The 25,363-nt window shown below is 41.8% G+C and overlaps 1 protein-coding gene across 2 annotated transcripts; it reads right to left on the reverse strand.

The window, feature by feature from the left end:
* Positions 1-933: 933 nt before the first annotated feature.
* On the reverse strand, positions 934-25,363 carry LOC127648864 (PAX-interacting protein 1-like). Of its 2 annotated transcripts, XM_052133672.1 has the most exons (21): positions 25,212-25,363; positions 24,473-24,607; positions 24,251-24,294; positions 24,046-24,109; positions 23,837-23,947; positions 22,183-22,815; positions 20,614-21,445; positions 20,281-20,375; positions 18,745-18,837; positions 18,439-18,576; positions 18,142-18,263; positions 16,564-16,748; positions 16,363-16,406; positions 16,131-16,198; positions 5,475-5,577; positions 4,766-4,934; positions 2,962-3,062; positions 2,561-2,695; positions 1,590-1,665; positions 1,369-1,433; positions 934-1,218 (listed from the first exon to the last, which is right to left on the reverse strand). In XM_052133672.1, the coding sequence occupies exons 1-21, from the start codon at positions 25,290-25,292 to the stop codon at positions 1,207-1,209; spliced, it is 3,306 nt and encodes a 1,101-aa protein (XP_051989632.1). In that variant the 5' UTR covers positions 25,293-25,363; the 3' UTR covers positions 934-1,206. The 2 variants fall into 2 exon arrangements, with proteins under 2 accessions (XP_051989632.1, XP_051989631.1); XM_052133671.1 differs by having other exon boundaries at positions 934-1,433.

A 25,363-nucleotide genomic window follows, 5' to 3' on the forward strand; every position in this document is an offset into this window, starting at 1 on the left:
CAACAATCATGTCACACTCAAAATCACTGAGATAAAAAATTTTACCTATTCTGATCGTTGATGTAAACTTTAAGTGAAGCTCCTGACCCGTAGCTGCATGATTTTATGCACTGCTGCCACAAGATTGGCTGATTAGATAAATTGCAGGAATATGTAGGTGTACAGGTGTTCCTAATAAAGTTCTCAGTGAGTGCATGTGTGGCCAAACAGCCATACGTTTTTTTGGTTATTCTAAACAGTCTTGAGCAGAAGTTATGCAGGGAAAAACAAAGATGGATACTCAAAGAAACACCTTAATGGAATCCACAGTAGAGTGTCCAGAGCAGTTTGCAAAGGAACATTTAGTAAGCACTTACTAATGCAATAAGACAAAGCTAAACACAAAAAAAAAAAAAAACACTAAGAAAACGTGCAGACAGAGCACAACTTCTGAACACAGATTTCCACATTAGCAAGGACCAATCAATGCTCAGAATGAACAACCTATGTTTTCCCTGTAGCATTTCTGGCAAATGACCTTGGATACATAAGTTTTAATTTATCCAATTTTAGAGGGCAATGCTGCCGGCTGCTCTCCTCAACCCAGCTCAAGAGCCAGGGGATCACCCCAGGCGAACTGTCTGACAGCACACAATTGCCTTCCACCGGTAAGTACTCTAATACTTCATTAGCATTTAATTGAAATTAGTCTATCAGGAATAATGCTTTTAAGAGAACAATGCATCAATATGAACGGAGCACTCTGTGTACTCCCAAAAGCATCAGTGAAAAGATGATTTGGAGCCATTGTGTAAATATGTTTGCCAGCACTTTTCTGTATTACTACTCGGTGTTGAAATAGACCTTAGCAGGGTGTGTATATAATTAGATATGGATAGTAGGTAGATATCAGATTGACAGAGTTGTTACTTTCAATATTTAAATTTTATTCCAAAATCATAAAAGGGTCCAACATTCATCACAGTAAAAACATAGCTTTGCCTTCATTTAAACAATCATTACAAATAAAAGTAATTAATTTAGAATCACTATTACATGGTTTACAAAACTGGTAACAAATGATTTATTTATCAGTTAATAAAATACAAACATTGAAACTGAACATACTGTATTGGCTGTACACAAAAAATTAATAATTAACCTTTAGCGTTGATCCAGAACAGGGCACCAGCAGAACCATACAAAACTCATGTCCTTAGAAGGACATCATGTAAATTTATATGTGAGGTTAATTAAGGAGAACAATAAATGCCCAGCATACCAATCAATGAAATCTAGATGACTACATAAGATTATATTGCACTGAAACCCAAAATATATTTAAGAGTGGGTGTTCATTTGTGTTTTTAAACATTGTATTTTAAAAGGATATGATTCATAGTCCAAGGTCTGAGTCAACACACCCGTCAATATGAGCTCAGCATTGTGCACATCTAAAATGCAATAAGACCGAAATGGAGGGTAAAGATTTATTTCAGTTAGGAAAAAAAGATCATGTTAAAAATAAAAAGCTCAGATAAGTGAATTGCATTCTCATTTAGAATCCTTATTGTAGTATAATGGTTTTGATTTGGGAACAGGACTCTTACCAATGTTTTTCAGAAAGTAATCTCCACACAGATGCAGGTCATTCTCGCAGGATATTAGAATGATCTCGGGTAAATTCTAGCACAAGACGAAAGTACATCAAGTTAGGATTACACAAAAACGAAAAAGTTTGAAAAACAGGAGCACTTTATAATAATTTTCACTGAAAACCTTAGTGATCTGTTAAGCATTATATAATGTTTGTTATAAAACAGTTTAACTGGCTGCACACAAGTTAAATTGTATATTAGAAGAATTATTTTTCAGATTATTAATAAAATGTAACTATTGAACATTGATGTCTCACAATAAAATCGCAGTTTCTGCCATTTTATAAAGATCAATAAGCCACTAAAGGCGCCTGTTGACAGTGATTTTACCAGTGAAGTGGGACACTATGCATTTTAGCAAAAAAAGCCCCCTTCCCATTGTAACACACTGTTAATGAATTACGACAGTTATTATACATAACTACAAATTTTTTCAGATACATTGACTACAACAGGGATGCAAACTCATGACAAGTGAGAAAGTCATAGCAGGTATTCAAGATATATATATTTTGCATTGATTTGTTTGTTGCATTCAAAGCTTTTAAAGTGTTTAAGCTTAAAGTAGCCTTTTAGAGTTATTTTAATAAGGAAAATTTAGAACACTATACCAAAAAATCTAGGCAAATTAGCTTATTTATTTTTTACTTTAGCTGATAGGTGAGTAGTCTGCGTCCCTGTTTTAAAATTGCAATGTACTTGTGGTTCTTCACAGTCCTTGAAACTCAAACAACACTTTAAAATGTACAATTATGTGTCGAGCAATAATTCTAACCATGGAACGAAACTGAAAAACTATGCAAAACCCAGGGACCAACTTTGTTTGTTAGGTGTAAAAACAGGTGATAAAGTAGAGTCTGGCCCAGCAGGCTCATCAATACAACAGCCCACACACCCATGTATCAGGGATTTGATTAGAGTACCTTGTTTTGCTTGTGCTCCATAATCTTGCGGTAGGAGGGCTTCTTGGGAAGCACTTTCCCTCCGGCACTCTCCACAATAATTTTCATTGTACTAAGGCTTGGACAGATTCCTGGAGTTATATAGAAAAACTTCCCCTGTTGAAAGAAGAGTGAGATGACGGAACATACACTCGTCAGCGAGACCATTGTTTGTGACATCAAATTAGGCCACACTTCAGTGCTGACATACGCTAAAGGCAAGTTGTTTGGCCTATTGTTCAGCACAGTAACATAAACAGCGATGTTTGTGTATGTGTGCATGAATGTGCATGCATAAACACACACACACACACACACACACACACACTAAAGTGGGGAAGTGATGAAGTGGAAAGACTCCAAATATCCTCAAAGCGCCTAACCTTGAACAGTTGAGCTGCATGAGCTCTCTTCAGTGACTCCTCGAGACTGAAACAGAATAGCACCTCTGCTTCTGCATCTCTCAGCATGTAGCTCTGCTCATCTGGACACAAAAGACATGCAGCCATAAAGTTAGTGCAAAGGATGCTCAATATATCAGTGACTGAATTAGCATTAACCCGTTTTTGTGTTTTGAAATGATCAGGGTTGGTCTGAATAAGCCAATATTTGAAGCGTATAATTTAGACCTTCCATAAAGTACTTTATCTGTTCTAAACCTTAAATGTATTGATCCATATTAATCAATTATTTCATTAATTTGATCCGTTGCATGTAAAACTGTAGATTTAAGTTTTTGTATGAAATAAAGAAAAATATAGTTTAATAGGTTACAATAAGGTTAAAAATTGACATTATATAATACATTAGGTATCGTGAACTAACAATGAAAAATGTTTACAGGATTATTCATAGTAGTTAATGTTCATACATACATACATACATGCATACATACGGCCATAAGTTTGGAGTAATGTACAGATTTTGCTCTTATGGTAAGAAATTGGTCCTTTAATAAAAAATTGCCACTGGTGAATAAAACTACATCAAAGTGTTCTCATCAAAAAATCCTCATGTGCAGCAATGACAACTTTGCAGATTATTGGCATTCTAGCTGTCAGTTTGTCCAAATACTCAGGTGGCATTTCACCCCACGCTTCCTGTAGAAATTGCCATAGATGTGGCTGTACCTAATATTGACCTTAAGACATGCCAGTCTATTGCACACTGTGGCAACTCAAAAACCAACACAAAGACAATGTTTAGCATCATTTAATGAACCAAATAGCTTTCAACAGGGTTTGATATAATGGAAAGTGATTTTCTAGTACCAAATTAGCAATTTAGCATGATCACTCAAGGATAAGGTGTTTGAATGATGGCAGCTGGAAATGGGGCCTGTCTAAATTTGATTAAAAATGACTTTTTTCAAATAGTGATTGTGCCATTTCTTTACACCAGTAATGTCCTGACTATACTTTGTGATCAGTTGAATGCCACTTTGGTGAATTAAAATACTACTTTCCTTCCGAAACAGCAAAATCTGTACATTATTTCAAACTTTTGGCCACCAGTGAATATATACAGTATATAGTATATGTAGAAATTAACATTTAACCAAAATGTAAAAGTGCTTTAAAATTAAAAATCCTTATTGTTAAGTCGCTAACACTTTACAATAAGTTTCCATTTGTTAACATCAACTAACAATGAACAATACTTTTACAGCATTTATTCATCTTTGTTAGTTAATTTCAACATGTAGTAATACATATACATTTGTTAACATTAGTAAATGCACTATGTACTAACTTAAACTATCAATGAACAATTGTATTTTTATGAACTTAAAATAACAAATATTAATAAATGCTGTAAAGAAAAAGCATTGATCATTGTTAGTTCATGATCTCAATGCATTTACTGATGCTAACAAATGGAACCTTATTGTATAGTGTTACCATGAAGCCTTACTGATTTACAATATAAGCCAACATATTAGTTATCAGCTAAAAATAAAAATTACCATATCGGTGCATCCCTAGTTGCCACAATTACTTACATTTCTTGAAAATGCCCAGTCACAAAAGAACCAACCAGCTGTATTCCATTCCACATTTTCATTAAATAATATTAATACAGTATTTATGGCTGGGCTATGAATCACAGCACTTCTGAGCCTACACACTTCACTCAGAATTGATTGTGACAAAAATTAGAGTTCCAACTGGCTCTACACTGACTCACCCACAAATTTCTGGCTTTTCCAGCTTTCCTCCAGCCACTCTGGGGTGACTATGTGCTTAACTACAGAAATAGCAGTGAGGAACTTCACTGTTCTTGTCACTTTGTTAGCCACCAGATGAGTGCACTTCTGAGTTCTGTCAGCCACTTCCCCTCCAAGATCATACAATTTCTGCAGCCAAGGAGAGTGAGAAAGATGATAAAGAGAGGATGAAGGGATGTAGGTGAAGGTGAGCAAAACACCATAAGGGTTACCAAATGAAAAGTGTCTGAAATGAGCAATGTATTTCTCAGTGTTCCTGAACAGTTTAGAGGAAAAGAGCTCATGACCATTGTTCAAACAAGTTAATTTTCAGAGCTTTATAACAGTTTTGAAAGCTGAGAGCTAGAGCAGAGAATGCATCTATATTTAGTGCAGAAGAGTTCCATGGACAGATGCCAAGTGACATTTAATGAGACTTCCTAAAACTAGGTTCAATTCAATTCATTTATTGTTATTATTTGTATAGGCAATACATATAGTTCCAAAGCAGCTTTACAGAAAAAATAAAAAATGAAAAGAAAAATAAGGCAACAGTGGCAACGAAAGTCTTTCCAAGTTGTTATATAGGAGGAACCAAGACTCCTTCTCCAAGGTCAGTTAGGTTAATTTTGTGATTATTTTGAAAATGTGTCTCCACTTTCAACAGGAAGAGAGAATGTGTTTAGTTACCTTTATATACTGCTGAGTCTGCAGTGGTTCAAAACCTGTGAAAAGCACATAAGGAGTGGACTCTGGCGGAAGCTTTTTGGTAGGTGTTGGCAACTCTTCTAGCCTGCAAATGAAGAGTGTAACAATGATTTTGCCATTTTAATTACATCCTCTTAAATAAAATCCACCATGTTTTTGTGTGCTATTACAGGTGTAAAACAATTCCCTGATGAAAAATGTATACCTAAATAAATGAAACGTAATGCTGAAAATATCAAATACACTTATATTATACACTAGCAAAAGCTGATTTATTTCACATGAGATCACATGACTTGTTGAATAATCTTGCATCATCTTGATAGTAACTAGGGCTGAGAATTGATACAGATTTCCTGCATTGATTCCGATTCACAAGCCCTCTATTCGATTTGATTCAATTTCGATTTTACAAGGGTATATTTCGGTTATAATGTCCCTTTGTGTAGAACTTTCCAGCAGGTATAACTAGTGTTTATAAATATATATATATATATATAAATATATATTACAAGTGATGGATGTTATTATTTTGTTCTGGGGTATTTGAGAAAATAAGTGTGTACATTTACCGACTTATTCCAAATGAAGGCATATTTATGTTATATTTCATGTTATATGTTATATTCTGACTAGGTTAAAGGTTTGTTTATTATTTATTCCTGGTCCCCAGACTATGTGTCTGAGTATGCTTGATTAGTTACAGTGCGCAGGCGTCTCGCCTTTATATTCATTTTCATTTAGTTGATGTTCAGGACTGGTATGCCTTGCCGGTTTACAACCTAACCTAACTAATCTAACTAACGTCACAAATGTTCAACTGACAGGCTAGCGTTGCTGTAGCATTCTGGCTACCTTGTTTGTGGATGAGTATTGTGTATGTGCGCAATAAAAGCTCATAAAGTGACACGAGTTGTATCCGCCGTACTTGTCCTGAAACCCTTCCAGTGGGGAGTTTATTGAGCTATAGCAGGTTGCTTAGTAAAGAACTGGACAGTTGTAAACCGCTGTCGGAGCCGTGCTAGAGAGTACACGAACCCCGAGCGGAGGAGAGTTGATGACCGGCGCCGGGATCGGAGAGTCGGATTCTGGAGCGGCCGTCAACAACACCACGACAACGGAGGAGCCAAAGTCAAAGGGCTGATAGAACCGTTAAAGGGCTGAATAACTTCTACAACCGTGAGTAAGACTGTGTGGATAATGATGACAGCCGCGGGGATACTATAGTGACTTTGTAAAACAACGCTGCTCTGAGACATAACAGCTGGCAAAGACGTCTGTGTTGTTCGCGGACGAACGATTCTTTTGAACGATTCTTTTGAACGACTCCTTTGATCGATTCCCTTGAACGATTCTTTGAACGAGTCATTTTGATTAAAGGTGATTTTAGAGATTCTGTTCACTAGAAAAAGAGAAAGAAGAAGAAAATAAAATAAAAATAAAAAGGACAAGATGGCAGATGACAAGCCAGATCTAGAGAGCTTAAAGCGGAAACGCTCAAATGCGCAACGAAACTTTACAACACGTATAAACCGCCTTAATGTTAGTGCTGGCCGTTTACGTGAAGTTGAGTTGTCAGAAGAGTTAGCGAGATTGAAGGATGATTATGACAAACTCCTCGATGTCAGTAATGAATATGTTGACGCACAGAGCCAGATAGACCCTACGGTGACGACAGTGAGTCGCGGGACGCCCTGGCGAAGAGAGATGCCAGTGAGCAAAGGTTCCTTGAAACTGAGAGCAAGGTCATGGAAATCCTGTGGTCCAAGTATGCAGCGCCGGACATAGACGATCTTGTAACACAGTTCAAGTCTGCTCTTGATCGGGCTGAGGCGCTGGGGAAAAGTAAGGTAGTGCCATGGACACAGCAAGGGGTCGAAAGTGGTAAGCTGGATAGGAAACTCCATGATCTCAGGGAGGCTGTGTACACTTGGAGAGACTATCGGCCACATGGAAAGGATAAATGCATGCTCCTTGGATCATTGAGAGAGGACAAGGAGCAACTGATGGATGAGTGGACATGCCGACGTGAAAATGAGGCCATGAAGAGGAACAGTACAGAACTAAAAGACGGTGTAGACGGGGTGAGGAGGAAGAGGATGAAGATGTGGGAGGCTGATGATGCAGTTGGTGGGCCTGTAAGAACAGATATTGACAGCCTCAGCAGCTGCAGATAACATCACCTTTACACAACCAGTAAGCCTTGCTATTGCTACTCCACCTGTTAACACCTGGCATGCTGTCATCAATCCAGCCCACTGATGGGCAGGGAACTGTATATACAACAAGTTCTCCTTCAATAAAGTTATCTGAGAGAGCAGGCATCTCTACCTATGCTGCTCAAGGTGATATTGTCACTAGTCGTCCTCAGAGCAGGTATGTAGCAGCTACCACACACAGTGCCCCCAAGAGACGTTAAGGCCCAACCTGCAGTCAAGACGGTCTGATGGTGGACTTGGTGTCAGTTTCGCCCAACCTCCGACCCATGCCAGCACGCCACAATTGATGAGTGTTCATGCTGCTCACCCGTCAATCTCAGCATGGGACAGGGTAGTAGCATGCCATATGGCAGCTCTGGTTTATACACTGGTGGGGATAACAGCTCTCAATGGGCCCGGCCAAAAATAAGGCTCACACCCATAAGTTTGCCTAAGTTCTCCGGGGACAGGAGGGACTATTAGCGCTGGAAGGCTGAATGGGAGAGTATCCAGGCGAGGCGGAACCTACGGGGTCAAGGGAATGCAAGAAACTTCACTTGCTGGACAGTATAGACGAGTCTGTGAAAAGTGAACTCAGACTGTTGCGTTGCAGAGATGCAAACGATATCTTCAGGGAATTAGAGAACCGTTATGGTGACAAAGCACAAACGGCAGAAGAGATTGTGTTGGAGCTTCAATCACGACCTGCTGTAAAGAACCACCAGCCACGAGAGACGTTAGAGTTGATCCTAGCGGTGGAGAGGGCAGCATTGGACCTCACAGACCTGGGGTGCGCAGATGCTGTACAGAATCAGCTAGTGATACGGTCTTTGGAGAGTAAACTCCTGATGTCATGAAAAGAGAGTGGCTCATGTGTGCGAGAAACCCTGTTAACGACGCCCACCCAGGAAACCGCTTCGACAGGCTCTTGCTGTTCCTGGAAGACCAAAAGTCGTTGCTAGTGAGGTTGGAGCAGTTGCTACCCAGCAAGCCATGGCCTGCTAATGCTCCTGAGCGACCAAGCTACCGGGAGAAACCAGGTGACAGATGGAGAGAAAAGAAGTCGTTTACTAAGACTACGGCAAGTGAAGTCAAAAGAGACTCCAAACAGTTACCATGTGCCGTGTGTGGTAATGAAGAATATGGAGGTAAACTGTTTCGCTGTAAAACTTTCAGGAAGGCCGGTCTGTCAGAGAAGAGAGCTCAGGTTAAAAAGGCAAAAGCATGTACAAAATGCCTGGATGTTCACGGGGTCGGGAGCGGCTGCACTCCGAAGTTCCTTTGTCGTAAGGAGGAGTGTAAAAAAGGCGACACTCCAGTAGATCACCACTATTTCCTCTGCTCTAAGGCATCAAATGAGAAGGATGCTACTAAGAGGGAAAACAAAACAGAGGAAAAGAGGGACCTCGTGGTCCGACAGAAGAGCAAGAGGCTGTGTTCAGCTGAGTTGGGACTGACTCCTAACCAGTTGGATGCTGTCCACAGAGCCTGTACTAACAAGGCAACGTCGACAGTGTGTTCTGGCAAGAGTGTGATAGAACAGAGTGGCTTGAAAGAACATCCAGTCCTCATGATGCTTGCACCTGTCACGACAAAGAGAGGAGACAGTCTCGGAGCCTTGGTCGATCTCGCCTCGACACGAATTACATCACACACCAAGCTGCAGAAAAGCTCGGACTGACGGGTGAACCAATCTCCCTTGTCGTGTATGGTGTCGGCACGATGAAAGTGAAAGTTGATACAAAAAGGTATCTCGTGACTATAAAAGTGTGGACCTCACGAGGAACCCTGAAGTTTCATGAGATGATCTGCTACGGGATGGAAGACATCGCCAAAGTGGATCGAGTGGTGAAATCAGAGCGACTAGAGCAGTTCTTCCCTGAAACTAAGCCGGGAGAACTGGCCCGCCCAAAGAAGATCGATCTATTGATCAGTACTCGAGAAGGTCGATTAGCTCCCCAAAGGCTGCAAAGGGTTGGCGACCTGGTGTTGTGGGTAAGATGGTCCCCTGGGTAAGATCGTGAGTGGGGTGCATCCAGACCTCTTCGAAGAAGTGGAGGTGACCACGTGGCAGTCGAAGACGCACTTCACTCACTCAATGAGGACGGTAGCCGTCAAAGTTGAAGAGCACTTCGTGGGAAGGCCAGGAAGCCATTTGGAGCAAGAAAACAGTGTAGAAGTTCGAACGACAGCAGTGTGCAATAAAGATATCCTTGAGTGGCTAAAATGGGACAGTATCGGTACTGCCTGTGACCCTATCTGTGGAGGGTGTCGCTGTGGAAAGTGCCCACCGGGAGGAAAGGAGATGTCCCTGGTTGATGAGAAAGAGCTGGAGATAATAAAGGCAGGTCTAACCTTCAGGGAGAGAGACACCCACAGCGACCAGCCACACTGGGATGCGAAGTACCCCTGGAAGGAAAACCCAGCCTCTCTTCCCAACAACCGAAAAGCTGTGGAAGCTACGTTCATGAGAGCTGAGAAGCGGCTTGTGAAAGACCCCTGTGGAAAGAGGCTTACATGAAGCAAGTCCACGAGATGGTGGAGAGAGGAGCTGCTGTTAAGCTCACTAAGGACATGATGGACAGCTGGAAAGGTGCTGTGTGGTGGGTGAGCCACTTGACCGCTCCAAATCCCCACTCAGTGACTACGCCAGTGCTCTCGCCTGGAATAGCAGCCAGGAGTTCAGAGGGGTGAGCATGAATAGCATTTTGCTCAAAGGCCCAGACGTCCTAAATCCCATCAGAGCGGTGCTCCTCAGATTCCGGAAGGAAAACATGCAGCCATCGGAGACATCACCAAGATGTACAATTCGGTTTGGCTGGAGGAACAAGAGGTCCATGTGCATCGGTTCCTATGGAGAGACTCACCAGAGGATGAGATTGAAGATTATGCTGTCGTGGAGGGTGAACATGGGGGACAAACCAGCAGGGTGCATTGCACAGGTTGCCATGCGAGAGACCGCTGAGTTGCCCCAGTTCTCTGATATGAGGGAGGAAAGAAGAGTCATCGAGGAAGACTCCTACGTCGATGACCTCCTCACGTCCCACAATGACCCACACTGTCTAGACAAGATCCAAGAGGGGGTGGAGAAAATACTGAAAGCAGGAGGCTTCTACCTCAAGCCTTGGGTCCGGTCCGGTCAAAGTGGGAGGAGGGACGGAGCAGAGTCCAAGCCAGTGACTCTGACGTTGCCCAACCAGCTAAGGGAGGAAGATAACAAAGCCCTCGGAGTTGGTTACCTTGTGCAAGAGGACAAACTCTTTGTGATGGTCTCAGTCAACTTCTCCAGAAGGAAGAAGATGAGAACTGAGATTGACCTCACTGAAGAAAAAGTGGAAGTAAACACACCGAACCCACTGACTCGTCGTGTTCTACTGAGCCAGATCGCCGGGCTGTATGACCCGATCGGTCTAGTAACACCTGTGAAACAGAAAGGAGTTATCCTTGTGAGAAGAGCCTTCCAGGAAGCTGGCAAGCTTACTAAAGACACCTGGGATGAACCTCTGTCTGACGAGCTCAGGGAAAGGCAATTGAATTGTTCAAAGAGTACGCTCGTTTGAGCAGTATTAAGTTCCACAGAAGCCTCACGCCCCTGACTGGTGGGGTAAACCCTGGGGAATCACGCTTTCTGACGGGAGCTGTGAGTCCTATGGCGCTGTACTGTACTTGCGATGGGAGACGTCAAATGGTGTGGTCACCCGGCTGGTAGAATCAAAGGCCAAGTTAACCCCCTCGACCAAAAAGGTGACGCAGTCAAGGCTGAGGTATCGCGGGCTGTCTTTGCCACACGTCTAAAGGTATACGTATTGAAGCATGGACGGTTAGATGTGGAGAAGTGGTACCAATTCATTGACAGTCAGACGGTGCTGGGGGCCATCCAGAGAGAGAGCTATGGATTCCAGACATTCTTTGCGAATCGAGTCGGAGAGATTCAGAAGGCTGGACCCGTAACTGACTGGTGGTGGATACCAGGCGAGGTCAACATCGCTGATCTAGTCACGAGGGGGTGCTCTCCTGAATTGCTAGGTGAGAACTCTGTGTGGCAGGAAGGTCCTGAGTTCCTGTCTAGTCCAGTCGAGGATTGGCCCATGAAGTCCGCTTCAGAAGTGGCAGCTGATGCTAGGGAGCTGGTTAGTAAACTCCAGAGAAAGGCTTTTTCGGCAGTACTCACCAGAGCTCAAGCCAAGAAGCAGTTGAACCCTGACAGTCCTGGTGGTGAAGATCCAAAAGTCACAGATGGATGTAGCGGGGTTTCAGCATCCTCAGAAAATGGGTTGAAATTGACTTTAGTTGAGACCAAAGAAACTGAGACACTGTGGGGAGCCATGCTCATAGACCAAGTGGAACCAACAAGGTGCAGTTCTCTAGCTAAGCTTTGTGGAGTAGTTGGTTATGATCCGCAGAGCTGTGAAGAAGTGGTTGGCCTGTGTAGGCAGGGCCTCTATACTAGCAAAGTGGGAGGCAGTATTGACAGTAAAGGAACGCAAAGCTGCATTCCAAGACCTGTGCCTAGCCGCCCAGAAGGGCGTTACGTTTCCTGTGACGACACTGAACAGACTCGTTGTAAGCAGGGATGAGGATTCAGGGCTCCTAAAATGCCATGGTAGAGTCCAGACCATTACCCATGGAGATACCGGTGTGCCTCTGATCCCCTACAATGCGTGGATTAGCACCCTTCTCACACGAGAGGCCCATAAGGTTAACCACGAAGGTGTTGCTGGCACACTCCTCCGTGTGAGATCTAAAGCATGGGTGGTGCTGGGACCAAGGATTGCCAGAAATGTGATTGACTCCTGTATGCACTGTCGAAAGACCAAAGCAAGATTGTGCAAACAGATGATGAGTGAGCTACCCCTCGAACGAACTGAACCAGCCGCACCTTTCAAGTTCACGACATTGGACCTTTTCGGACCATATGTTGTTAAAGATACTATAAGACGAAGAACAAAGATGAAAATCTGGGGTGTAGTGTTCAGCTGTATGGCTCTGAGAGCGGTACATGCTGACATTGTGGAAGATCTGTCGACGGAAGGATTCCTGAAAGCATACCAGCGCTTCACAGCTCTCAGGGGTCACCCAAGAAAGCTCTGGTTGGATCAAGGGACAAACTTTGTGGGTGCCAGACCAGTATTACAGGAGCTTTATGAGTTCCTTAGTGGCATCGACAAGGATCAGGTCCAGGAGAAGGCGGCAGCCGTAGGAACCGACTGGATGTGGGTGTTTCACCCGGCGGACTCTCCCCACCGAAATGGAGCAGCTGAGGCAGCTGTCCGCGTACTCAAGAGAGCGTTAAGCAGTGTTGGCAAAGAAGGTAACCTGACAGCACTGGAGTTCCAGACCCTCCTGTACCTTGCTGCTAACCTGTCAAATGAGAGGCCAATCGGTGCCAGAGCCCAGGTACAAGATGAGACCGTGGAAGTCATCACTCCCAACTCTCTTCTGCTTGGTCGCAAGAGGACCCAGTGGGGACTCCCGAGGGTTTAAGTATCCAACTTACCCCTTTGTGCTCTGAGAGCAATCCAGATCGAGGTTGACAAGTTCTGGAAGCGGTGGAGCCAGTTGGCAGGTCCGGGCCTCTACATCCGTCAGAAATGGCACGCCTGCTAGGAATGTTGCTGCGGGGGACCTGGTGTGGCTAGCTGACCAGAACGCGCTGAGGGGCCAGTTCAGGCTGGGTCGAGTCGTGGAGGTGTGTCCTGATGTGAAGGGCATAGTACGAGATGTGAGGGTGAGGACATGTCGAAGCTGTCCAGTTTTCGTTGGACAGTTCAAGAAAAACCAAGGTATGGAGAGCTATCCCTCCACCATCCTCCATAGGGACGTTAGGAGGTTGGTGGTTCTGCTTCCAGTGGAGGAGCAGTAAAGAATCCCCATCATGGTGTGTTTCGGTTGGTAAAGGATCCCCACCATGGTGTGTTTCGGTTGGTAAAGGATCCCCACCATGGTGTGTTTCGGTTGAAAAGGGATCCCCACCATGGTGTGTTTCGGTGAAGGATCAAAACTCTCCCCCACTACCATCCTCCCGAAGGCTGGTGGTGTGTTTCGGTAAAGGAGGTTATAATGTCATCAAGGACAATGTGTGTTGTTTATGGACATTAAAACTAACTTGAAGAGATCGGTTCATGTTGTGACATAATACGTTCATATCCAAGTATGCAATGTTATTTGCATGGTCATGGGGAGAATGTAATATCTAGAAGTTAAACTGTTTGGTTGTGGTGGCCTACTTGGATTCTAGAATCAGTAGGCCAAGTGGGAGGTGTAGAACTTTCCAGCAGGTATAACTAGTGTTTATAAATATATATATATAAATATATATTACAAGTGATGGATGTTATTATTTTGTTCTGGGGTATTTGAGAAAATAAGTGTGTACATTTACCGACTTATTCCAAATGAAGGCATATTTATGTTATATTTCATGTTATATGTTATATTCTGACTAGGTTAAAGGTTTGTTTATTATTTATTCCTGGTCCCCAGACTATGTGTCTGTGTATGCTTGATTAGTTACAGTGCGCAGGCGTCTCGCCTTTATATTCATTTTCATTTAGTTGATGTTCAGGACTGGTATGCCTTGCCGGTTTACAACCTAACCTAACTAATCTAACTAACGTCACAAATGTCCAACTGACAAGCTAGCGTTGCTGTAGCATTCTGGCTACCTTGTTTGTGGATGAGTATTGTGTATGTGCGCAATAAAAGCTCATAAAAGTGACACGAGTTGTATCTGCCGTACTTGTCCTGAAACCCTTCCAGTGGGGAGTTTATTGAGCTATAGCAGGTTGCTTAGTAAAGAACTGGACACTTTGCTTACATATGAAATAAATTCTCACTCAGCTAATGCTGTTAATTATACAGTGGACCTTCTAACTAGGTACATTATGAAAATATAAATGACTAATTATATTTTATTACTTTGTCATAATTTTAAATCACATTTCAGCTTTTTTAAATTAACAAATCTGTTTTCAAACATTAAATGATATTATATTGATATATCATATTTATTTATTTTTTTTACATGTTTGTTTAACCTCTTCAACTATGGAGCATTTTTGGGCTCCCGGCTGAAATTTTTCACATTCAAACTTAAAAAGCTCATCATTTACACATACTGTGGACTACTTGTCAAAAATGTGTCTTATTTTTTCAGATGTGCTCATCCATAGACATTCATCAAATATCTCGTCCTCTTAGTGGACTAGAAGCTCAATTTAGGTGTCATTAAAAAGTTGAGTTCCTCCCCTTTGCGATGTCGATGATGTATACAATATTTTATCATCAATAGTCGATTACATATATTTCTGATGGTTTGTTTAGCATGCTTTTCCTGCTGAACCACATATTTTGTTCTGGAAGATATAAGATTGTATTATTCACACAAGAAAGCTCACAGTCAAGTAAAAAAAGGCAAATATTTTTAGAAAACTGCCTAAGGTAAAAGCATAACCTCTAGGTTGGCTCTGATTTGCGACGCAAATGTTTTCAGGCCTTATTTTATTATTTTATATAACATAAATGCAGAAATTAAATGAAATGAAAAGATCAGAATCTAAGCTTTCAAACGATACCCCATGTACCTGACTTATGAATTCAGACTTGAAAATTTTAAGCGTAAACTTTGTTTTGCAACACAGCGCCCCTTTTTGGACATGCCAGGGGTCTGCAGTGTTGAAGAGGTTAATTGCTTATTTAGTACTATTTACAGGTATTTACATTCATTTGTAGAACACAAGCTAAAAATCCTTTCTGTCTCTCTAAAAAAGCAGGCACTTCTGTAAAGAGAATCTGTGAATGAGAGCAAGTTAACAAGAGAGGACTTGAAGTTAACTACTCTCATCTTTATATGCGTAATTAGAATTAAATGTTTCTTTTTTTGTTGTTTTTGATCAAAAACTGACTGTAAAGAACAGAAAGGGAATTAAGAGACATTATTCCATAACAAATGGGATGCATGAATCTCATCTTTGGACACACATTATACTGAGCAACTTTTACTCTCAACTTACACTGAAAGGATCTTGCTGCTGAATACTCCACCACTATACTACACAATTACTGGTGAGCGCAATCTAAACATTTACCAGTCAGTTGCAAAAGTATGAATTTTGTTGGATAGTGCAAAATTTTGTTGCAAATGTGAGTGATTTCCTCTCATTGTAGTAGCGGGTTGCTAATAAAAGATGGATATCGAGATAGTTCAAATGAAGATGTGCAAACAGCACACTTTTGCAATGTCACCGGTCACTGGAAACTATTGATTTTGTGTGCTGCATCCACACTGTTAGATGCCAGATCAATGCAAAAGCCCAGTAAAAACGGTCACAAACCAGATTCAAACCTCATTGCCCACATGAGCACCATGGCTCAAAACGTCACAACATGCGCACTAACCACTAGACTACGGCTCTAACAAACTTTCAGCATTTGAACTTACTTGGGCTTCTTGTTGGGCGGCTGCAGGCCAACCTCATTCTTTTTCTGTTTCTGCTGCAGATGTAAGCTCTGTGAGAAGTGATAACACAAAGATGATTGTGAGACAATCTCAACATATGAACCTCTGGTAAGACATGCTTTTAAATGTGGATCTATTGAGGACTTTTACTGCAAGATTCAATCATCACAGTCAAGAGAGAGCAATCAGAGTGTCTGTGTGAGTGCCAACTTACCGCCAACGCCTCTAGTGAGATCTTAACAGGAATGCGCCAGGAACCTGACCACAAAAAAACAGCACGTTATTTTCTAACTCCTCAACAGCTTGGAATACTGCCAGTTCTAGCATCAATTCAACTCAAAATCTCAAAGTTACATTGCTGGCAATGGGAAGAATTCTTTTTTTTTTTTAAAGCAAAAAAAAAAAAAAAACTTACTCAGAAGATTGTGCACAAGATGTGGGTTCGGTGCAAGTGGATCAGGCAAATTAAACTGAGAGTATCTGCTGTGCTGAATTTGCCGCAGAGCTTCAAAGTTACCTAGTAGGATGTCACACAGCCATTGGGCATTTACACATGGGATCTTCCACTCCTTTGCTTTCTCATATTTCAGCCCACTTGGTCTGATGGGATTGATAGAGGGGGGAACCACATATTAGCAACACTGATTAAAAACAGACTCTCTTTGGAGATTTAGTGGGAACAGTTACGGTGATGATTGTTAAATATTTGTCAAAATGTTAAGAATCACTTCTTTTATCACTGCCTTATTAAATAAAAAGTCTGATGAGCAAAACAACCTTGGAAAGGAATTCATGATGAATCTGCTTAAAGACAGACCATGCAATACACAAAGAACACTGACATACAGCAATGAAAGAAGAGAGAAAGCATTCCAAAAAGTATGGGTCAACAGCATTTCAGTATGACAGCCCATAGAAGCATTGAATTTGTCATATTGAGACAATAAATGTTTTAGTTTTTTTTTTTTTTTAAATGTATTTAAAAAATCTTTTCCCATTTTTTATTGATTTTTTTTTTTTTTATCACATCAGTTTTATTCAAGAGACAAGTCTTAGTCCAATAGAGCTGTTCAGCCATGACAACAATTTTTAAGGGAACCCGGAAGTCTAATTTCCCATGGGTTCCCTCTGAATTTTCCAATGGGTTTTAATTATGTTTTTTTTTTTTACTTATGAGTAAAATAAGATCTGTGGTAAACATTACTTGACGATACATGGACATTTTGTTCTACAACATAAATGACACTTTCACACCTCAAACATTCATTTTGAAGCCGCCATGTTTTTAAAAAGAACATGTGGGGGGGCCTGGGTAGCTCAGCGAGTAAAGACGTTGACTTTGACGCCTGGAGTCACGAGTTAGAATCCAGCCAGGTCTCCCAAGCAACCAAATTGGCCTGGTTGCTAGGGAGGGTAGAGTCACATGGAGTAACCTCCTCGTGATCGCTATAATGTGGTGCTCGCTATCGGTGGGGCACGTGGTGAGTTGTGTGTGGATGCCTCCTCACGCCCTGTCTCTGCGGTAACGCACTCAACAAGCCTCGTGATAAGATGCACAGATTGATGGTCTCAAATGTAGAGGCAACAGATTTGTCCTCCACCACCCGGACTGAGCAGATTCACTACACCACCACGAGGACTTAAGAGCACATTGGGAAATGGATATTCCAAATTGGGGAGAAAATCAAAAGAAAAAATGAAAGAAAAAATTTAATTCAATATAGCTTCAAAATTCACATTTGACCTATAACTGATTAATTTAGGTTGTAAAAGAAAATATCCACATATCATCCAGTTATGTTGACCACAGACCATATTTTACTCATTAGTTCAAAAGCCCCATTATAAAAACTGATAGGAAAATCCAGAGGGAACCCATGGTGAATTATCTTCCAAGTTTGCAGACTACAGCATGAACAGCTCTATAGCCTTCAACAAACAAAGTCAGCAAATGAAAGAAGGCAAAAAATCTGGTGACTGCACTTGTTCTTACTCTTTACAAATGAGCACAGTGTTGCTTCGACACAGATATCCCGTGTATCGGGCTCCTGCTAGATAGGCCATGAGCTTCAAATCGTCACGATCACTGTCCACAAATCCCGTCACAGAAATAATCTGTTACAACAAAAGCAGAACACATAATCACACCCTGAGCCTAGCATTCATGTACAGTATATCACTACACAATTGTATGGCAATAAAATGGTTTGGTTTGGTAAAATGCCGATTAAACTGGGTATTTGTTGAACACTCCTTCACAGCTCCTGAAAGAAAAAAGGCTGGTTCCTACATGCTGTGAGCAGGGCTTGGCTCCTGGTGGGAAGTTAAAGGGAAGATGAAGTGTCCTTTGAGGTGGGACCATCCTTTTCTTCTTGAGAACAGTGTTTAGCCAATGAGCCGTCACGCAACGCTTGCCCTCTCTCAGAGCCTGGCAACAACAAATGTAACTCCTTTAAAAAGACTTAAGAGCTCACATCTCAAATAGGACTCTTTCCCAACAATTTAACAATTACGCAGTGTACTAGATGGGTATAATACGGAGATAATAGGGATAATCTAAACTCCAATTTTTTAAGAACTTAGTTTCTATGCTTACCTGGACATAAGCATTGCTGACTTGACTCTCACAAAGTAAATGAGTGCAGCGACTGAGAGTAGAGTCCACAGTCCCTCCATATGTTTGAATGATCTGGGTGCAAAATAAAAATGGCTTATAGGCATTCTGACAAGAAAATCCAATATGATATTCTTATGAAGGGGTGGATTTCAGACCTGTAACTTTTGATATTCTGAGATACTGTTTAATAACTTTATTTCCTCCCCCTTTTCTCCCCAATTTGGAATGTCCAATTTCCAATGCACTAAGTCCTCGTGATGGCATAGTGACTCACCTCAATCCGGGTGGCGGAGGACAAATCTCAGTTGCCTCCACGTCTGAGAGTCAATCTGCGCAACTTATCACGTGGCTTGTTGAGTGCATTACCGTGGACACATAGCACACATAGAGGCTTCACACTATTCATTCATCGGCACCCACGCACAACTCACCACATGCCCCACCAAGAGCGAGAACCACATTATAGCGACCACGAGGAGGTTACCCCATGTGACTCTACCCTCCCTAGCAATTTGGTTGCTTAGGAGAATTGGCTGGAGTCACTCAGCACGCCGTGGATTTTAACTCGCGACTCCTGGGGTGGTAGTCAGCGTCTTCACTCGCTGAGATACGCAGGCCCCACTGTTTAATCGTTTTTTAATCAATTTGTGTAATCCAACATATTCTGTTAAACACAGCGATTCATTTTCCTGACATTTGCTTTGTTTGAATTGAAAATGGGAAAAGCAAAAAGCTTTCAGATTTTACACTTAAGGCGCACTCAGTAATTTTTTGTTTATGTTGCGCTGGTCGATATGGAAGTTGTCTAGGACTTTTACTGACAACTAACTAACAAACTAACTTGATCAATTATCACACATTATACATACATTTCTGCATATACATGGTGAAATTATTTATTTTTCACATATCCCAGCTAAGCTGGGGTCAGAATGCAGGGTCAGCCATGATACGGCGCCCCTGGAGCAGATAGGTTCAAGGGCCTTGCTCAAGGGCCCAACAGTGGTGTCTTGGTGGTGTTGGGGCTTGAACCCCTGACCTTCTGGTCATGGCATCACATAAAGCAACAGTTTTAAGCTTCTGATTACATTGTAGAAATCCATAAATGATTTATGCAATAAGCGAAAGTGTCCAATAACAGGTGGATTATCAACTAGTTTTAAACTAGTGATTTGATCTCAACATGGCAGCCCCCATGAGACCAACCAGCTACAAGTAAATCATCTTTTATTAGGCTACTGCTATGAATACTGTCTTCTCATTAACATTTGTGAGTGTAAATGATTAAAAAATTACTAAGTGCACCTTTAATTAAAATAGCATAATTTATGCCATTAACTTGTGGTCTGTTGTGTTGGGCTTGTGTTGCTCCCCCACCTGCTTTCCTGTTCTGCTAATCTTGGAACAGTCTTAAGGGCACTCTAAACTGTCTACTGCACACTGGTACTCAAAAAGTTAATTTATTTTTTACAATGACTCATTTAGTATTAGCTGAGGCGTGGTGGAGTCACTTACTCTTTTCCATGTTGCCAGTAACTGTTTATCAGCCATCTGCTCTGGATAGTCAGCAATGGCAAAGACACAGCCAACAAGGAATCCATCCTCAGGAACTAAATTACATAAATGCATAATTTTGTTAAATTCCACTGGCAACTCTTGAGCCAGTCCATTCAGCAGCAACTGTTCCAGCTAGCTCAATTTTGCTGAGGGTCAGGGTACATTGTTAAAACTTACAGAAAAATCATGAGTCAAAACAATAGGCATTGACAAACAATGTGCACTATGCCAAGAAATAATACAATGCAGGCAGACTGTGTTTTATCACTGATAAGCAGCCATTGCACTTACTCTCTTGGCCTGTCTCATGCCCAAACAGTTGGTGTGGCTGTGCAGGCATCAGTGGAGGTTGCAACGTGGTCTGGGTCTGTTGCGGAACCTGCTGGTTCTGATGCTGCAGTGGCTGTTGATTCTGCAGATGTTGCTGCTGGTGCAGCTGTTGCTGTTGCAGTTGTTGCATGTGCTGCTGTTGAAGCTGCTGTTGTAGGAAATGCTGTTGCTGCTGCAAATGCTGCTGGTGCATCTGCTGCTGGTTTTGCTGTTGCTGCTGCTGTTGTTGTTGTTGTTGTTGTTGTTGTTGTAATTGCAATTGGAGCCTATGCTGCTGTTGTAAATGTTGCAACTGCTGCTGCAATGCATGTTGTTGCTGTGGCTGCAAGGGTGGCCTTTGGAGCTGCTGTGGTCGCATTTGTTGCTGTGGAAATGCATGCTGTTGTTGTTGTTGTTGTTGTTGTTGTTGTTGTTGTTGTGCATACATCTGCTGATGCATCTGCTGCTGTAGGAACTGATGAGATTGTGGAGGCATTTGAGGGAAGCCTTGCTGTGTCTGCTGTTGTGATTGCTGCTGCGGCTGCTGTTGGTGGTGCATCTGCATGACCTGCGGCTGAAGATGCACCATAGGATGCTGTTGTCCTATCTGTTGTGGGTGCTGTTGTTGTGGTAGCGGATGCGACTGTTGATGTGACTGTTGCTGCTGCTGCTGCAATAGCTGCTGCTGTGCTTCAGGTGGGAGTTGCTGCTGGGTCTTAACTGGATTAAACAAAATCTGGTTGGGAACACCAGGCTGGCCTTGATTTCCCAGGTGCTCCACACATTTAGAGGTGGCTGAAAGACTCTGGAGGATCTGAATTACAGACAAAGTTACAATTACACAGACATCAATCAAACAAGCTTCTCAAAATTACAGCAATAAACTGAAGTATTTACGTTTTGCTGTAATAACATATAAGGGTGGGCGGTATGTCTAAAATAGTCCATCATGGTATGAGCAAATATAGACCACAGTTTACTGAAGGCTGAAGAATTCTTCAAGTGCAGCCCTGTTTTTGTAATCTCGCACAACTGTGGACATCGTCTGTGCATGTGCCTGGAGTACACTGTATTAACAAGCATCACAAAGCAGTCGTAGTGTGCGTGCATGGAACGCATCTATACAGGCTTACAGTCAATATAATAAAATACGAAAAGCTAGAACTTTGATCGTGCATGAGACGTAATGGCACACTGAAAAAGTAAGCATACCCTTTTCTTAATGGTATGTATCAAAACTTTAAATTTACTTTTTAAATGAAAGGTACTTAATCTCATTTGATTATTTTGAATAATCTCCACTTTGCACTGTCTACTGATCCCCTCCTAATAAAGATGCTCTTTATTTTCGCATTCTTCCATGTTTCTTCATTGTCTTGCCTACTCATTGCCACATGGACATATCTACTACAATATAAATAGTATGGCAGAAACTCTACCATCTTTCCAGTCACACAGTATACGCGGTCATACCACCCAGCCCTAAAAAAATGTGTCACAGAGTAGTAATCCTAATGCTTTAGAAGTTACATTCATAACTTTAATCCTCACATGTGCCACATTGGAGGGCCGTGAGACCTGTTGTGTGTCTGTGTTGTTAGTAATGTTCCTAAGCGTCCTGGCAGCTGGATTCCATCCACCCATCACCTCCGATCTCTCCCCCCCTAGAGAGACACCTGCACCTGTGCCACCCATGCGAGCATCTGACGGCCCAAAGCCTCCAGGTACAGGGGGAACATTGGCACAGAGATTGATTAGACCAGTTTCTTTGACCGGCTGCAGTCGACGCTTGGTCGGGCCAGGCTGTGGCACCTCAGCTGGGGTCCAGTTCAGATTTCGGTCCTCCTTTTCTGGGGATGAGTCATCAGAGTCATCGAACATCAACTCTGATTTCCGTTCAGGTTTCGGTGAGAGTGAGCACCTTCCTGCTGGGGAACCATCACGAGACAATGAACGGCTGGATCGTCTGCTGCGAGGTGAGCGCCTATCGCTGTAGCTGCCATCAGAATGTGAGCTCCTCTCATTTTCATACTCGCTACCCTCTTCTTCTGGTGACTCGTATAATGTAAGTTGTGGATGATATAGAGACTCATCCTTCCGGTTCTTGTCTTTTACAGAGTCCAAAATCCATTCAGGTGTTACTATCTTAATATTGCTATGCCGCAAAGCACACTCATACTTTGCCTGGAACAGACAGAAAACACCAAATGAACACACAGTTTGGTTATATACTAGTATATCAATGCATGTTTGACAGACTGGTGCTGAAAGAAAAGCCACAACCCCAAATGTCACTTTACAGATGGTTCCAGAGAGAAGAAAACACAGAAGTCAATGTAGTGACAATATTATTTTCTTGAAAACAAACAGATAATTTTTCAATATTACGATGAGCTTGATTTGGTAGGTTTCAACAGCTGATACAAATTACATTTGTTTGATAAACAATGGGCAGAACTACCTATAAAAAGCAGGCTCTATAAACAGAAACGGTAAAGACAGGCTATAAAAATTACCCTTTTCAGAATACAGCCCCCAGACACCACAGGCCTCATAAATGTGGCAAATACACACAGACCAGCAATCCAGCTCCATCCCTCAATTGATACAATAGTAAACTTCCAGCAGATGTAAACCTACAATGACTTGAGGCTAGCAGTTGTTAAAGGCACTCTATTAATCATAAACTTTAACCGAGAAGCATCTCACACCTCCCCCGCTTTACTTTGGAGAAAGAATGGAGACTATAAGAGATTGAGTGGATGCAATATGATCTGCACTTATATAGCGCTTTTTTAACCTTAGAGGATTTCAAAGCGCTTTACACTGTGACTCATTAACCCATTCACACACACACACACACACACACACACACACACGCACACACACACACACACACACACACACACACACACACACACACACACACACACACACACACACCAATGATGGCAGAGCTGCTATGCAAGGCACTACCCTGCCATTGGGAGAAACTTGGGGTTCAGTGTCTTGCCCAAGGACACGTCGGCATGCGGAGTCATGTGGGCCAGGAATCGAACCGCCAACCCTGTGATTAGTGGTCAACCCGCTCTACCACATTTCATTTACTATTAGTGAAAACATAACAGACTTAGCATAACTGACATGTAACTACCCACAGGAAATGCTGATTATGTAATCACTAGTAAGGCTTAGAGGCACTTACCCCTTTTGGTTCAGGCACAACCAGATGGGTGCACTTCTTGTTGAAATGGAGCTGACAGTCACCTCCATAAAATGTAATGAAGGCCCAAAGAGTGTTGAGATCCTCTGACAGCTATAAACAGGACAGGATCAGTAAACACAGTGATAAAACCCGTTGCCTTAAACTGAACGATGACAATATGTACATGGGAATATGCAGAAGGAACTTACGTGTGGCAGACAAGCGGTAACACCAAAGAATACTTGTCCTGACTCTGGGGAAAATCCTGTAACACTGATTCATTAATTGTCAAGAAAATAAAAATGAAACAGCTTAAACTCACAATCTCTTTAAATAATTACATGAACATGTTTATGGTTAAGTGTATAGAATAAAAACTGTACATATTCACACCAAAGAATCACAAAAGGATACGGTAGCAGGTCTCCACATTTTACAGACAGTTTCACCCAACTTGGCTGAAACAGAAGGTAATGTCAATATTAAATGTTTACTTCAAAATTAAAATGACAATATTACACACATAATGTTAAGCAAAAGAAAGTGATTGCACACAGATACGGGCATGTAATGTTTGTAAAGGTCTAAATGTCTGGCTTTACAATCATTCCATACTGCATTATTATGTGCATTTACCTTCACAACAGGCAAGTCAAAGACCTCTCTGGACTCCCCAACCTCTGGATTGTCTCCATCTTCAGCTATAATGTGGGTGGCGAGGGCATTGTAAGACACTTCCTTTCCTTTCCCAGCTTTCAGGAGTTGTACAACCTATTTGTGAATGTCAATCAAGACAGTGAATAAACAGAATTTATAAAAACTAGTGTAACTATTAATGCTTTACAAAGACAAATTGAACCCTAGTCAAGATAACAGCATTTAAAAAAAAAAAAAAAAAAAAAGCAAACATGACATGTAAAATGAGATTAAAGGTCTATAAAATGCCAATGAGACATTGTGATCAACCCAGAACAGGGGTACAGCTGCCAAGATACCGGTCTATGAGATTACACACACACTTTTAAGGCAGGGTCATTCACACAAGCCTTTATTTAATATATAAATCGCAAACACTACTCAATCAGTGATTGGAGTAGCTTGGCTAACATACTGTTCTCAGGACTTTCGTTTACAGCTGATCATAGGAGGGATACCGTGAATGCAAGATGAATAAATCCTAATATAATCCGAAATAACCCTGAATTTAGCCAGCCCAACGATATCCAAAGATATACAAGTTCTTCGCCATGCTTGAAGTGTAAACATGTTTTTGTGAATTAGCCTTCGTGCATTAGCCTTCGTGCTAACATCAGTCAGTGAGCCACCGTTAGCCAAAAGGCTAAATGAATAGCTTCCAGTTTAACAAAAAAATTACCTTTTGATCAATGTCTCCCACGACATAGAACTTCACGTCCTTGAAAAGCGCTTCCGGTACTTTAAAGTCGTCCTCCGACATTGTTTTGACTGCTTTATATACATTTACAGTAAAAAGTAAGCATTATGCGGCTGTCAGATTAACGTGCAACC

The sequence above is a fragment of the Xyrauchen texanus genome, chromosome 9 (assembly GCF_025860055.1).
Source record: "Xyrauchen texanus isolate HMW12.3.18 chromosome 9, RBS_HiC_50CHRs, whole genome shotgun sequence".
NCBI lineage: Eukaryota > Metazoa > Chordata > Actinopteri > Cypriniformes > Catostomidae > Xyrauchen > Xyrauchen texanus.